The 15686-nt window shown below is 48.6% G+C and overlaps 1 protein-coding gene across 1 annotated transcript; it reads left to right on the plus strand.

The window, feature by feature from the left end:
• The first annotated feature begins 934 nt into the window (after window positions 1-934).
• Window positions 935-15190, plus strand: LOC141982054 (lymphocyte antigen 6E-like). The gene is made up of 3 exons (XM_074943745.1): window positions 935-1237; window positions 13139-13258; window positions 14283-15190. Exons 1-3 carry the CDS (start codon window positions 1186-1188, stop codon window positions 14486-14488), a joined length of 378 nt encoding a protein of 125 aa, XP_074799846.1. The 5' UTR covers window positions 935-1185; the 3' UTR covers window positions 14489-15190.
• The last annotated feature ends 496 nt before the right edge of the window (window positions 15191-15686 follow it).

Raw genomic sequence — 15686 nt, forward strand, 5'->3', positions numbered from 1 at the left:
AGCCCTAAGCAGCCCCGACCCTACTCTGCTTCTGAAAGCAGACATGTTCAAGGTGGCATGGCCGGAGATAGAAAATGAGGTGAAAAATTACAAATCTTTATGTAGTTACAAGAATCCCTGAGAGGCCATCATGAGGGCCTTTATACACCATTGCCCTACACTGTGTGCAATCCTTCCTCCCTGTGCAAAGAGGGTGTCAAACGGTACCAAAGAACCACGGTGGCATTTTACACTCACTTTGCACTTTAGCAAATGACGTCATAAGGTGCAGAGTCCTCAGTGGAGCACAGGATCGGGTCCAAGAGCTGACTATAGCTGGACTGCTTGGTAATAGCAACCATAAGGGATAGCTCAGTGGTTTGAGCATTGGCCTGCTAAACCCAGGGTTGTGAGTTCAATCCTTGAGGGGGCCATTTAGGGATCTGGGCCAAAAAATGGGGATTGGTCCTGCTTTGAGCAGTGGGTTGGACTAGATGACCTCCTGAAGTCCCTTCCAACCCTGGTATTCTATGATTCTACAGTATAATTAAATTTAACATCCCTGTGGTAGAAAACACCAGAGCAGCCCAATACTGTAACATTTAAACCCCCATGAGTTTTTACCTTGTCATCCGGATGTGGGCAGAAAGATTTATCGCCCACTGGAACTTTTTCACAGGATGGAGCGTCTCTGTGCGGGCCAGCAGCACTGGTGACCCTCGTCCCTCTCTCTGCACCAAAAAGGCAGGGAGCAGGGTCCCCACCCTATTTGCTGTTGGAACCCGGTATGGAAAAGGTTAAGAATCACCGGATTAGACAATAGAGTAGGGATTTTCCATCGCTGGTGTCTGGCTTATGCAGTGTATTAACCATCTCCTTGCGCAAAAGCTTTTGGCACAGGAATGCTTTAGTCCTCCTGCATTTCCTCCTCCCTCCAGACTGCAGCGGGGAAACGAAACCAAACACAATTACATTTCCTGGGGCACTGCATTCTGTTAAGACTCTGAGCCTTGTTGCCTCTGGCTGTTCTAAGAAAAAAACCCACGTGAGCAAACTCCCCTGCACATCCCACACCCAGCCATCAATTTCCTGACTCCTCCCCACTAACTCCCAGTCTTTGCATGAGCTGCCTTCACAGGAAAACATCAAGATCCTCATTAAAATCAGCCCCACCAAGAAGCAGCTGCCTTTCTGCCCCGGCCGAAGATGAAGGCTTTTCTTCTTGCCCTGCTGGTGGCGGTTGTGTGTGTGGAGCAAGGTGAGATGCTGCTCATGATTTCTCTGTGCCAGACAAAGAGCCAGGGAAGCGGCTAGAAATGGCAGGGGCAGAGGGGGATTTTTGCAGCACCGTGGGCAAAGATTCTACCTTTAAGTGGGAGCTGGCACTTCTGCAAACCTCCCTTTGCAGCCAGCCGCTTGGTCGTGCGAAGCAATGGCTGGTGCGTTGGCTGTCTTTTGAGCACTAGCTTGTGTGGATGTAATAAAAATAGCTCAGTGCAGGCATAGCAAATTATCTCCGTTTCATGATGCTTAGGGGGATGCAGTGCTCTGGATGCAAGAGGGAGCACAGTTCTCCTTCCAACAGCAGCATGTCTTGAAAGGTCTAGGGGAAGATGAGGGGGGGCTGACTACCCCTAGAGACCTGTCTAGTCATCTCTTAAAGAAATCTTTTATACGGTTATCCTCTGAGCTAGGCTCTTTTACTCAGGGCGATCAGTGCTTCTCAGCATTGCTTTCTTGCAACCATAATTTTTGCAAGTTCTTCTACTGTAATCAGCTAAAAACATAAGGGTCTGATTATGATCCCAGATACAGTGGAGTAAATCAGGGGTAACTGCACTGAATTCAATTAATTTGGAGGAATGGTATAAGTGAGATCAGACTCAGGCCCTACGATCTTACAATACTGTGGTGGAATCCAGTAATATTGGAGGGGGGGTCACAGCAGTAGGTTCTGTTTGGAGAAGCTACTGGTTGATTCTTAATGGAGGATAAATTTTACTCCTCCAACTCTTCCTGAGCTCATCTGGTTTTAAAAATAAGGAGGTCTGGGGCGGTTTGATACTTGAATGGGAGAGCTCCAGGGATAAAAGGTGTTTGTGGAACAGGCTTTTATTTATTTATTTATTTATTTATTTGCCACTAAACCTAGGAAGAACAGGCTCGGTTATTAACCAACGAATGTTCACTTGTTCGAAGATTTCCCCATTTATATGCTCTCAGATGTTGTTGTCTTTTGATCGTCTATACAAATGTATTAACCCCCTCTCTTACTGTTTACTCACATTAATGTACATAAATAAGTCACCCCAAGACCTGCACCAGGTGCCAGGGTAAACTACAGCCTGAGCCCAAGGGAACTGACCAGACCCAGCCACCTGGGTTCCTGGCTCAGAAATCAAGAACACTTCCAATTCCATGGGGTCCACAGTGAGAAACAACAAGTTGGTTTCTCGCTGCTCTTAAGACGATCTTAGCTGCCCCCTCTAGATACTCACTCTGGATCCCACGCCGCAGTGTCTAAGCACATCGTGATTTCAACCAAGTGGACACAAAGAGTGTGTTATTTTCCCAGTCCCAGTCTATATGTGATCATATTAAGCCCAGGGTGTGAGAGAAATCTGCTGGCCCCTGTGCCTGGACAGTAGACACCCTTCGCCAGTCAAATGGGGTTATTGCAGGTAGCTTTGTCCCCAGAGCAACAGGAATATTCCTTTTGCCAGGCAAGGACCCTCTCCCGAGGAACTCCCTTTGCTTTAGCTGGCTATACACTAACCTGCCTTGAAGACATCACATGGTGTTTAAGTGCCAAGTACTGGGCTGTTGAAGGAGAGCAGTGGCTGCGCAGAGAACACAGACAGAGCTGGCGTGGGCAGTAACGGCTTGATCCAGAGCCCAGTGATGTCAGTGGGAGTCTTTCCACTGACTGCACTGGGCTTTGGGTCGGGGTTTGAAAGCCTTGGCCGAGCTCTGCTCTTTGCAAGGTCAGATTGCACAGGTCTTATCTAAGGCATTTCCTGAGGGCTGTGTTGTATCTCAGGAGTTCGTCAGCATCTCTAGGAGCTGAGCACCAAAAGCTTCTTCTCCTGGCAAATTGTTCCATCATCTGTTTGGTGGCAACTGGTTTTTGCGCTTGCATTGCTTAGGTTCTTTGTTCTGTAGTTTCAGTCTCAGCCTCCTTAAATAATTCCTCCCTCTTCATTGCGTTTTCTATTATTAGACATTTTTCAGGAGCCCGTTGTTTCTGTTTTTTCTCTGTAATGTACTTGCTAGCACTGGCGTTTGACTTGGTGCCGCGTGAGATTTCGATGGAAAAACTAGACGGACAGAACATTAGCACGGCACACACTGACTACGGCCACGTCTACCCGGGCGCGTTTACAGTGGCACAGCTGTACCGATGCAGCTGCGCCTCCGTGCGATCTCTCGTGTGGCTGCTGTATGCCGACCGGACAGAGCTCTCCCGCTGAGAGCACTAAACCACCCCCAGTGAGTGGCTGTAGCTGTGTTGGCGGGTGAGCGACATAGCAGTGTCCACACTAGCAGATAGGTCGGTGTAACTGATGTCTCTCCGGCGGTGTGTGTGTGTGAGCAGCGTAAATTTTGCCGACATAAGTGGTAGTGTAGACCTGGCCTAAAAGCTGGCTCACTGATAGGTGTCGCAATGTAATTGTCAATGGGGAATTGTCAACGAGTGGGTGTGTCTCCAGCGGGGTCCTGCAGGGATCAGTTCTTGGCGCTACGCTATTTAACATTTTTATCAGTGACCTGGAAGAAAACAACGTCATCACTGATAAATTTACAGGTGACAGAAAAACTAGGGAAGTGGTAAATATCGAAGAGCTAAGGTCACTGATAAAGAGCAATCTGGATCGCTTGGTAAGCTTAATAATGGACTCTTCAATCTTCAAGAGCAACCGATAACAAGATCCACTGTGTGGAAGTTGAAGCTGGACACATCAGATTGTTAATCAGGCATACATTTGTAACAGTGAGGGTCATTAACCATTGGAACAATTTACCAAGGGTCATGGTGGATTCTCCATCACTGACAAATTTTAAATCAAAATTGGGTGTTTTTCTAAAAGCTCTGCTCTAGGAATTATTTTGGGGGCAGTTCTCTGGCCTGTGTTTTATAGGAGGTCAGCCTAGATGTTTACAATGATCTCATGAATCTGGGAATCTAGTACAGACATTGTTTATTGTACATATTACAGGAGGAGGCAGAAGCCACAGTTATGATTCAGGGCCCATTTTGCTGGCTTACAGACACAGTAAAAAGCAGTCCCTGTCCTGGAGAGTTTACAGTCTAAAGTAAGACACAGTGTAATAAGGGGGTTGAACACATGATTGGATGGGGGCTGGGTTAGGGTTACTCTGCTAGGAACGCAGATTAGCCACATAACAATTGGACACTTTCAAATCAAAGGACATTTTAAAAATGCACCTATAAATATATCAGAAATATTGAGATCAGTAATTGCTATGGGCAGAAATATAACAGTGTTGTAAATTGCACCTAACTACTCAACATGAGTATTTGGAATTATGATAAAGAATTCATTTTCATTCCTCTTTAACCGTGTTTGCCAGTGTAGCTCTGGGAGAGGGAGTGGAGCTGGATTCTATTCTGGCTCACACATCTAGGCAGAATTGTTTAAGTGAGATCATAAAATGGTTATTAGTGAAAGGAAGGATGGTCCGGTTGATCAGGCACTAGAGTAGAACTTGGGAGGCCTAGGTTTAAATTCCTGTTCTGCTACAAACTTCCTGCATGTCCCTGGGCAAGGTACTTAGCCTCGCTGTGTCTCAGTTTCCCCATATGTAAAAACAGGGGTGTTGTGAGGGTAAATACATTGAAGATGCTGAGGTACTCAGATGCTATGGTACTGGGGGGGCTATATAAGAACCCCTGTTAAGAGCTAGATTAGTGATGATGAGTAAACAGGAATGATCAAGGTTAAACTTGTGGCACTGATGATTAAAAATGCAAACTGAACTAAGATCATCTGCCTTAGAGTCACTAAGGGCTTGGCTACACTTGCGAGTTAGAGTACATTAAAGCAGCCCCGGGCGCACTAGCTCACTACCCATCCACACTGGCAAGGCCCGTAGAGCGCTCTGACTCTACGGCTAGAGCGTTCCTGGTACTCCACCTCGGCAAGAGGAATAATGTTTGCTGCGTCTTGGCTATAATGCCCAGGCGTCAGTGTGAACAAGGTGTTGCATAACTGTGCTCTGATCAGCCTCCGGAAACGTCTCATAATCCCCTTAAGTCAAGTGGCCACTCTTGTCATTGTTTTTGAATGCTGCAGGAACGCGGATATGCCCTTTGAAAGCTCCGTTTCTGACAGCCGGCTGCTTATCTGCTCTGAGACAAAGCAACCATTAGTGTGGAATGCTGTGTGTGTGAGAGAGAGGCGGTGGGGGGGGTCTGCTGCTGTCTGAACTTACAAGACAGCATGGTGACATGCTCTCAGCCCCCAAAAAACCCACTCTCTCTCCCCCCACATACACACAACACACTCCCTGTCACACTCTACCCCACCCCTCCATCCCCATTTGAAAAGCACGTTGCAGTCACTTGCATGCTGGGATAGCTGCCCATAATGCACCGCTCCCAATGCCGCTGCAAGTGCTGCAAATGTGGCCACGCCAGTGAGCTTGAAGCTTTTAGTGTGGGCAGACTGCATCGCTTTCCCTACTGCGCTCTACGAAGGCTGGTTTAACTCAAAGCGCTCTACATCTGCAAGTGTAGCCATGCCCTGAAAGACAATCAATGTGGAATCTCTGTGATGCCATTTGTACTGACTCAGAATTGAATCATCAGATTAATTCACTGATTCATCGGCTCCTCGGAGGACCGTGCTGTCTGAGGCTGTGTCAATGGGAGGCTTTCCTCTGGCATCCGTGGGATTTGAATCCGACCTGTGGCTCTGTAATCCTGCCAGGTAGCTGCAGTTTAAACTGCTCTGCGGACTTGTTAGGAAAGCAGCCTCTTCCTTCAGGATCAGGCAGTGACGTTTTGAGCTGATGATGCCATGCGTGTAACTACATATTCTTGCTATGAAGTGATGGGGGTGGAGCTGTTTGAAAACCGGCCTCGGCTTGTTCTAGCTGCATTCTCCAGACCTCCCACTCATATAGTTCAATTAGTGTCTCTTGATAAAACATCTGTTGATTTTTCTGCTTCGACCCTGGACTCCTAGGAGCCTTAGTCATGAACCAGAACTGCATTACGCCAGGTGCTGTATAAACACAGCACAGAGATCTTACACTTTGGGTGCTCAGTAATAATAAACAGTGACCCCCGAAGTGCACGTAGCCGTTCGAGTGCAGCTGGTCCAATAAGCCAATAATCCCAATGTCTGTATTTAAAAAATGACGGAACTGTCAAGAAGCACCGCACCTGTGTTTAGCCGCTGATCAGAGCCCAGGTCTCTTGCCTTCGCTCACTTTACTGAGGAGCATTTCAAAATCTTGCCCATCTTTTCATCAGATGGAGAAGAAGCAGAAGAGAAGTTGCTGGCTTCATGGAGGGTCCGGGAGACGTTGTGCTGGTGGAGGGTGTGACAGGTTCCCCCTGGGGTGCCACCTGGAACTGGGGTACCACTGACCCGCCAACCTGGGCTCCCTTTACACTATACTGCTGTGACCAGCCTGCCAAGCACTCTCCCAGGCTTTGACCTGAACTTTCTCCAGCACACATACAGGTGGGGACATACCCAGCTGCAGTTACATGCAGATGCTGCGATCAACTCTGCATGGGAAGGCTCCAGCTAAGGTATTGGCCACATGCTCAGGCACGCACCCCCTCTGGAGTGTAAACCCAAAATTATACCGCCTTGTGCTGCACAGGGAACTGTACAGCATAAGCTCATGAAATTCACCCCCTCCCTCACTGCGGAGAGGAATATACAACAACTTTTTGCCCCAAGTTATGACTCCCTCAAACTGGTTTTAGACAAAGCAAAACCAAGTTTATTAACTACAAAGGATAGATTTTAAGTGATTATAAGGTATAGCAAACAGATCAAAGCAGATTACCTAGCAAATAAACAAAAATGCAATCTAAGCTTAATATACTAAATATGAACAGAATATGAACAGCAGATCCTCACTCTAAGTGATGATACAAGCAGGCTGAAGATTCTTAAGGGGCAAGCTGCACTTGCTTACAGCTTAGAATCCCCCTGGTGTTCCATTCACAGGCTAAAAATCCCTTTAGCCTGGGTCCAGCACTTCCCCCAGTACAGTCTTTTTTCCTCAGGTGATCCAGGAGTCTCTTTGGGTGAGGAGTCAGTGAAGAACCTCGATGATGTCACTCCCCTGCCTTAAAGAGCTTTTGCATATGGTGGGAACCCTTTGTTTGAAAGCTTGGTTCCCAGACCAGTCTGTGGAAAAACACTGATATCCCAAAATGGAGTCCAGCACCAGGTGACCTAGTCCCATGTCCCAGTAGTGTCATCACAGCCATGAGTCAGAGGCTGTCTGCAGAGTCCTCAGGAAGGCCTCCAGGTGGGAGATGAGTCTTTTCTAAGGCCTATTGTTGTCTCTAATGGCCCTTCCCCACCCAGCTTTTCAGAATGAAAGCATCTGGTCCAGTGGGCGTTCCCCAGGGGTAAACACATTTGTAATAGAGCTAAATAGTCACTATTCCTAACTTAAGATACAAAAATGATAAAGGCATGCAAATAGGATAATCATATTCAGTAAATATCCAAGGATCCAGTGATTTCTCACATGACCTATCTGGCATAAAAGACAACATAATTATGCCATAATCATATCATAATATCTCTATGAAGGATATAGGGTGCAGTGTCACAGAGGGCAGGGCTAGATCAAGGTGACTGGTGGGGGAGAGCCCAGTGTTCACCATCTATGGCATGTATGCTGTGGGGCCAGTGGCCTAATCATGCTCCCGCTCTCACTGGAACTGTGGGGTGTTAGTGGGTGTTGTAGCCAAAGCCAAGATCGGAGTGTGCCCTGCCCTCAGCTAGGTGGGTGTGCTGGGAGAGCTGGAGAAGAGGTTCTCTGCTCCCCACCTTTGCTAGGCTAGCTGTCAACTTTAAAAAACGATGAGCAGCTGAAAGAGCCCTTTACTCCCCGCCTGGCCCGACTGGAGTCGTGTGAGTAAGGCACTCCCCAGTGTAGGTGGAGCACGTGTTTGTAAAATGCGTATTGCATCCTCTTCTAGTGTCTGGGCCGCAGAGGATAACAGCCCACTACTGCTTCTAGTTGGAGTTATCAGTTCCCTACCAGTGGTCAAGGTCTGTGTTGTGTGGCTGAAAGGCCTGGGTTCAAACTCTGCTGGTGACCCATGGAGGTGGAGGGATTGTTACATCCAAGTGGCAAAATCAAGCCCTGGGATGAACTTAATGCTTCAGATCTTGTTCTTCCTTAACCCATCCCCTCCTTCTCTTTGTCACCCTCACGCAGCACTTCCTGTCCAATTTGCACTATAAACTCTCTAGGACAGTAGTGGGCAACCTGCATCCCATCAGGGTAATCTGCTGGCAGGCCGCCAGACAGTTTGTTTACATTTTCACGGCTGCCTAAAGGTCCCAGTGGCCGCGGTTCGCCGTTCCCAGCCAATGGGAGTTGCCAGAAGCGGTGGCCAGCACATCTCTGCAGCCTGCGCCGCTTCCCGCAGCTCCATTGGCTGGGAACGGTGAACCGCGGCCACTCGGACCTGCAGGCATCCGTGCAAATGTAAACAAACTGTCTGGTGGCCCGCCAGCAGATTACCCTGATGGGACGCAGCTTGCCTACCACTGCTATAGGAAATGCACCTTGCCTCTCCATTTGTTTCTATAAAGCATTTAGCATGCTTCTGACACTGTAATAATAATAACCAAGCTTGTTTGGCAAGTCAGAATGAATTCTCTGGTCTTCCATGTGATACCCATCAATAAATAACATATCATGTCATTCACATTTCATTTGTCAGAGCCAGTGTGAGCTCATATCTCGATTGCCACCCACCATGCATTGGTACCTGTCTCTTTGCAAATTAGTCCTTATAAAATATTGGACCTGCTCTAGCCAGGAAGGAGCTGTTTCCCCCATGCATATTAGCCCAGGTGCACTGTGGATTTTTGTTCCTTCCTATGAAGCATCAGGCAATGATCGCTGCAGAAGGTAGGATGCTGAACAACTTGAACATACAGTCTGATCTGGGATGGCACATCTTCTGTATGTAACGCTTAGGGGCTTATTCCTTAACCCACTCACTTCCCTGGTCCTTCTCGCATGAACAGAGAGCAACAATACCCGAAGTCCACAGGTGCAAACAATTCAATGTTTATTGCGGTGGACTTCCAGCAAGCATGATTCCAGTTTCCTTCCTTAGTGTCCCCCTTCCCAGCTCTGACACCACAGAGCCTTACACCTGTGTCCCTGTTCCCATTCCCCCCTTACTTCCCGATTGACTGCAGACTGTATAGTAAAACTTGAGTTCTGCTTAGCTATACCTTAACCAATTATTTTACTGAAATTTAACGAAGCAATCCTAACATATTGAAACATGATTATTTAACCAATTATATCCCACCACCTTAATTAGTTTACACTCAGCAAAATTAATTATACAGCAGACAGAAACAACCACAGAACCAGACAGAGATTATACAGACAAACAATAGCAAAGTGGGAACTATAATGACAAAACAATACAGAAGTGAGGATTTCACATCCCAGCTGTTGATAAGTGAGTTCTTGCCAGACAGGATGCTATCAAACTAAGTTTCCTTTTACATCTTTGAGGCACTTCCCTTTCTCTGAAGGCGATAGGCATTATCAGGACAGGATTGTATCCTAACAGCCCAAGAGCACCTTCTTTCAATGTGACTAGTTTGGAATGTGAGGAGGTGACTGGTCGCTTCCCAGCTTATGGCTGCCTCTGCTGCTTAGCCAAAGGCCTTAGCCTAAGAACAGGGCCTCAGACTGTCACAGTGAGAGAAGGCCCTTACACCGGCAGACAGTGATTTTGATTCTCGCTTTTATACCTCTATAACTAGCTGAGTGATAAGAATACACCTAAATTCTTAGAGTATAGGCCTTTACAGACAGGCCTGAATATCTGTATCCTAACAACACTGACTACGTAATACAGACATGGTAATCAGAGAGGACTGAACATAGGGTCTTGAGCTCCAAACTGTAGGCCAGTATCACTCAAACTAAAGGAGAACACTGTTAGCTATAAGAAGGAGGTTGTTGAAATTGCTTGGACCAACCCGTAGAGGGAGGCATGCTCACTCTCTTAGCTAGTGTCATAGAATCATAGAAATGTCAGGCTGGATGAGACCCCAAGAGGTCATCAAGTCCAGCCCCCTATGCTGAGGCAGGACCAAGTAAACCTAGACCATCCCTGACAGGTGTTTGTCCAACTTGTTCTTAAAGACCTCCAATGACTGAGATTCCACAACTTCCCATGGAAGCCTCACAGTTCAGGTTTTCTAAACCTTTTATCATTTTTGTTGCTCTCCTCTGGACTGTCTCCAATTTGTCCACCTCTTTTGGTGCCCAGAACGTGACACAGTACTCCAGCTGAGGCCTCACCAGTGCCAAACAGAACAGGACAATTACCTCCTCTGTCTTACGTACACCACTCCTGTTACTACACTCCAGAATGATATTAGGCTTTTTTGAAACTGTATCACATTGTTGACTCATATTCAATCTGTGATCCACTATAACCCTCAGCTCCTTTTCAGCAGTGCTACTACCTATTGTTCCCTATTTTGTAGCGGTGCATTTGATTTTTCCTTCCGAACCGTAGTAATTTGCATTTAACTTCCTTGAATTTCACTTTGTGGATTTCAGCCCAATTCTCTAACTTGTCAAGATGTAAGGGGACTCGGCCCTCTGCGGGGTGGTGCCCCACCACCCCGCCTCGCTACACCCTCTCTGCTGGGTGGGGGGAATACTCAGTCTATGGCTCAGACCTTCAGGCAGGGCCCTGCAAGCAGTACAATATAAGCCCAGGCCCTGGGTCAGGACGGGCAGCAAATAAATAGTCACAGGCTCAGGTCCTCAGACAGGGACTGAGCAGATAGTTCAATATAAGCCTGGGCCCTGGGTCAGGGCAGGGCCTGCAAACAGACAGTCAGAAGCTCAGGCCCTCTGCCAGGGACTGAGCAAACAGTTCAACAGCAAACCCCAGGCTCCTGGCTTTGAGCGACAGGCAGAGGGGGAGACGGCCACCCGTGAGTTGGGTGGCAGGGGGGACGCAGGCCCACCCACTTCACTGCGTCCCAGACCAGGGCCCTAGAAGCGGCCAAAGACCCTGACATCTGTTGTGGCAGTGCTCCGGCCAGACTAGGGTCGGCTGCCCCCGGGCTACTTCCGGACTCCCCCTCGTACGGTTCCTGGGTCAGGGTGGTGTCCTCGGAGGGTTCCAGCACCATGGGTTCCTCCAGGTAGCTGGCCATGGGTAGGCTTGGCAGCTCCTCCGTGCACCGGTCGGCATTAGGCATTGGCCGGTCCGGCCAATCCTCGGGTCGTCCGCGGATTGCCGGGGTCTCCCAAGCCGGAGCCAGGCCACAGGCGTATGGCCTCTCCGGTGGCTGTGGCCCAAGTGAGCTCTGGGGTTGGGCTTTTATACTTCCTGTCCTGCGCCTTGACCTCTGGGGGTCGGGTGCAGGATCCACTGGCTCTGCCCACTTTGGTGCCCGGGGAGATTCTTCCTTCTGCGGGCTGGTGGGGCACCACACCGCCTCGCTACACAAGGGCATTTTGAATTCTAATCCTGCCCTCCAAAGTGCTTGCAACCCCTCCCAGCTTGGCATTAAATGTAATAAGCATACTCTCCATTGCCCAAATCATTAATGAAAATACTGGACACTACCGGACCCAATACTGGCCTCTGCGGTACCCCACAGGATTCGCCTTCCCAGTTTGACGCTGAACCATTGATAACAGTCTTTCAATCAGTTATGCAACCATCTTATCGGAATTTAATTTAGAACACCTTTCTCTACTTTGCTTTTGAGAATGTCATATGGGACTGGGTCAAAATCAAGCTACATCATGCCTACCGCTATCCCCCAGCCACTAGGCTAGTTGTCAAAGAAGGAAATTAGGTGGGTTTGGCATGATGATTTCTTGAGAAGTCCAGGCTTATTTTTGTTTTATAACCCTATTACCCTGTCTGTAACATTCTGGCTTTGGAAAGGAACGTGCTGAGAAAGTATTTACAAATGGGTGTCACGGAGGGCGCAGGGGGAACTTTTCAGAGGCATAAATAGCAGTTGCGTGCCCAGCTGCCATTTATGCCTTTGAAAATTTGCTCCTCTGTGTTTTGGGTCCAATCCTGAAGTCCTTATTCAGCGACGCACAGGGAAACCTATCACTGGCTTCAGTGAGAGTTCGGCCTGAAATAGCGGCTGAGAACATCAGGATATGGTCCATTTTGATGCTCATTAGCAGCAGGTGACAGGGATGGGGATTAGAATAATAGAATCATAGAAGATTAGGGTTGGAAGAGAGCTCAGGAGGTCATCTAGTCCAACCCCCTGCTCAAAGCAGGACCAACCCCAACTAAATCATCCCAGCGAGGGCTTTGTCAAGCCTGACCTTAAAAATATCTAAGGATGGAGATTCCACCACCGCCCTAGGTAACCCATTCCAGTGCTTCCCCACCCTCCTGGTGAAATAGTGTTTCCTAATATCCAACCTATTCCTCCCCCACTGCAACTTGAGACCATTGCTTCTTGTTCTGTCATCTGCCACCACTGAGAACAGCCGAGCTCCATCCTCTTTGGAAGCCCCCTTCAGGTAATTGAAGGCTGCTATCAAATCCCCCCTCCCTCTTCTCTTCTGCAGACTAAATAACCCCAGTTCCCTCAGCCTCTCCTCGTAAGTCATGTGCCCCAGCCCCCTGATCATTTTTGTTGCCCTCCGCTGGACTCTCTCCAATTTGTCCACATTCCTTCTGTATTGAAGGGACCAAAACTGGATGCAGTACTCCAGGTGTGGCCTCACCAGTGCCCAATAGAGGGGAATAATCACTTCCCTCGATCTGCTGGCCATGCTCCTACTAATGCAGCCCAATATGCCGTTAGCCTTCTTGGCAACAAAGGCACATTGTAAACGAGGAACAAATAACATATTCCTGCACGCCTCTAACATGGGCTGTGTTTTCCTTTTGCAGCTCACTCGCTGGTGTGCTTCACCTGTACGGATGCGTCCTCCAACTGGGGTTGTCTGGCATCAACTATATGTCCCAGTGATGCGAACTACTGTGTGACCACGTATATTGGTGCAGGAATTGGTAAGTTTGGGCATGTTCTGCCTATTGTCTTTCCATAGCTCTTTCCCAGTTGATATCCTGCTCCTGTTCCAGATCATTGGGTTTTCCTTCCTCCTTCTGCTGGAAGGATGGGACATTGCTGATGTGTAATTGGGAATAACTCCTTGAAGCTGAATGGCAGGAGAACTTTGCTGGGACGCGCTAACGGGGCGGGAGCCCCCATACTCATTAGTGAGGTTTGCAGAGGAGTGAATGACTGAGAGGAGGGCAGTGCAGGAAATGTCAGGCTTCCTGTACGCCAATGTGGGGGCTGCATATCTACCCCTCCAGCGTTGTCTGAAGACCTGAAATGAGGCTCTTTATAGCCCAGTCCTGCAGCTGCTCCCCAGCCATGCGATGCTTTAAGCACCAAACATCTGATGTGCTGGTGCAAGGTTCCACTATTGGCATGTGCATGTGAGAGAATTTGCACACTCCAATCCCAGTGCCTGGCTGGTTGTGCATGCACAAAAGGAGGCCGGGTTGAAGCCTTTTGGGGAATATTGGTGTCTGCTGCTTAACGAGCTCTGCTGTGACCTAACTACTACCAGCTCTTTAAAGCTCTGACGCTCAAGAGCAGGAGACAGGACTCAGTCACCTCTGTGCTGCATCCACACAGCCCCCACTGAACTCCCAAAGCCCTGTCCCAGCATGCAGTGGGCAGAGTGTGACAATCTGGAATGGATTCTCAGGGTTCATTGGCTGTTCCCTCCTCCTGGCCAGGAATCTGAAGGGGATGTTCCCAGATTGTTACGTACGGGTCTGTAACTGCTAGGAAGAGACTAGTGCTGTTTTCATGGTATATAATAGCAGTAGTGACCTCTAAAGGCTGGGCATTCACTGGCAGAGATAAGGCTGTGAGGCCATTAACTGCTGAGAAATGGCCTCCTCATCTCAGGATTGATTAGCTACATCGGAACAATTATCTCCTTTGCAGAGCTAAGGAGCTCCTGTCCGAACTCTGGGAAATATTTTAATCTTGACTCTCTTTCTTTTTCCGGTTCAGGTGGACATTCCGGGCAGAGCATCTCCAAGGGGTGTGCTTCAGTTTGCCCCAGCGGTGGGATAAACATAGGGATAGCAGCCGCCTCTGTTTCCTGCTGCAGTTCATTCTTGTGCAACACCAGTGGGGCCAGCAGCGTGAAAGTCAGCTACTCGGTGCTGGCCATGGCGATCTTGGCCAGCTTCATCTATATCAGGGCCGGACTGTGATCGGGTCAGGAAAAAAGAACTTGATGGCCTGAAGAACCTGCTCAGGCTTCTCCAACGAGACACCAAACCCCTCTCTGTGCAAAGCTATACTGGGGTTACCGATGGTGCCCTTTCTTCCAACTCTCTCTCAGATCCCATTAGACAATACCTGCCCTCTTGCCGTTCACAAGGAAATCCTGCTGCTTTCACTAGGTGCCCCTCTGTGCCACTTAGCAGATCTGGATTGCTGCTCCCATGGGTTTGGGCACAGGAGGCCTGGGAAGCTCAAATGAACAGTGCTGCCCCACTGGGGAGATGCCCGCTTGTACTCCTGACCCATCAGGAAATGGTGGATAATGTTGGCAGGGTTTCTGCTTTTATACCCGTAGTCCCAGTTGATGGGGCTGATTTAAAAAAAGGTCAGGGCTCACCAGGAAATGTTTAGCCCAAACCACCTCCAAAGCGGAATAGTTAAAGATCCCTGCCTTTTGCTACCGCAGGGACATTTCCCATCCACGTCACGCTAGGGATCAGTGCCAGACTGAGTGCCGGCAAGGCATGATCCAAAAATAGACCTCAGACACATTCACCCCCGGTTGGATTCTGGTTTTTTACATTGTTTTCTTTATTCTGCTCCTTGGATGACTTTTCTTATGTAAAAGGAATGCAGTGCTCGCATCGTGAGTATCACACCTGAATAAACACGTTCCCGTTCTTGCCTGAGCCGAGATGTATTGTGTGTCTGTTTGCTTGCTGGAAAAACAGGGTGTGTGAGGTGCCCTTAGCCGAAAGATCCACTCATGGGTGCAGCACAACTGCTCCTTGGGACAGCGGCTCTGTGGTTCTCATCAGCGCCCTCTCTCGTCACTTTTCATCCTAACACAGACTTTTACCTCCCATGCCTGCCCCCATCCCCCCTCCAGTATGGGCCCTCATGAACGAACACTTGAGTTGATTATTCACTTGTTCTTCCCAGCTGTGGTAGCTGTAACTTGTCCCACAGACCAGATGCTGCCTTGTATCGTTTTACTCCCTCAAAACCCTTTCGGATTCAGTCCGTATGACTGAGGTTGGACAGGATGAAGCGTGAGTCTCGTCTCCCATAGACGTGTCATATGGGACTGGAGCAAACGCTATGGGAGCAAAACCGCTGCAGGGTCAGTCTGTAGGTTAGATATTAGCGTCTCTCCGATTCCCGCCTTCCATCGTCACTGAGTGG

Source organism: Natator depressus, chromosome 2 (assembly GCF_965152275.1).
Source record: "Natator depressus isolate rNatDep1 chromosome 2, rNatDep2.hap1, whole genome shotgun sequence".
Lineage (NCBI taxonomy): Eukaryota > Metazoa > Chordata > Testudines > Cheloniidae > Natator > Natator depressus.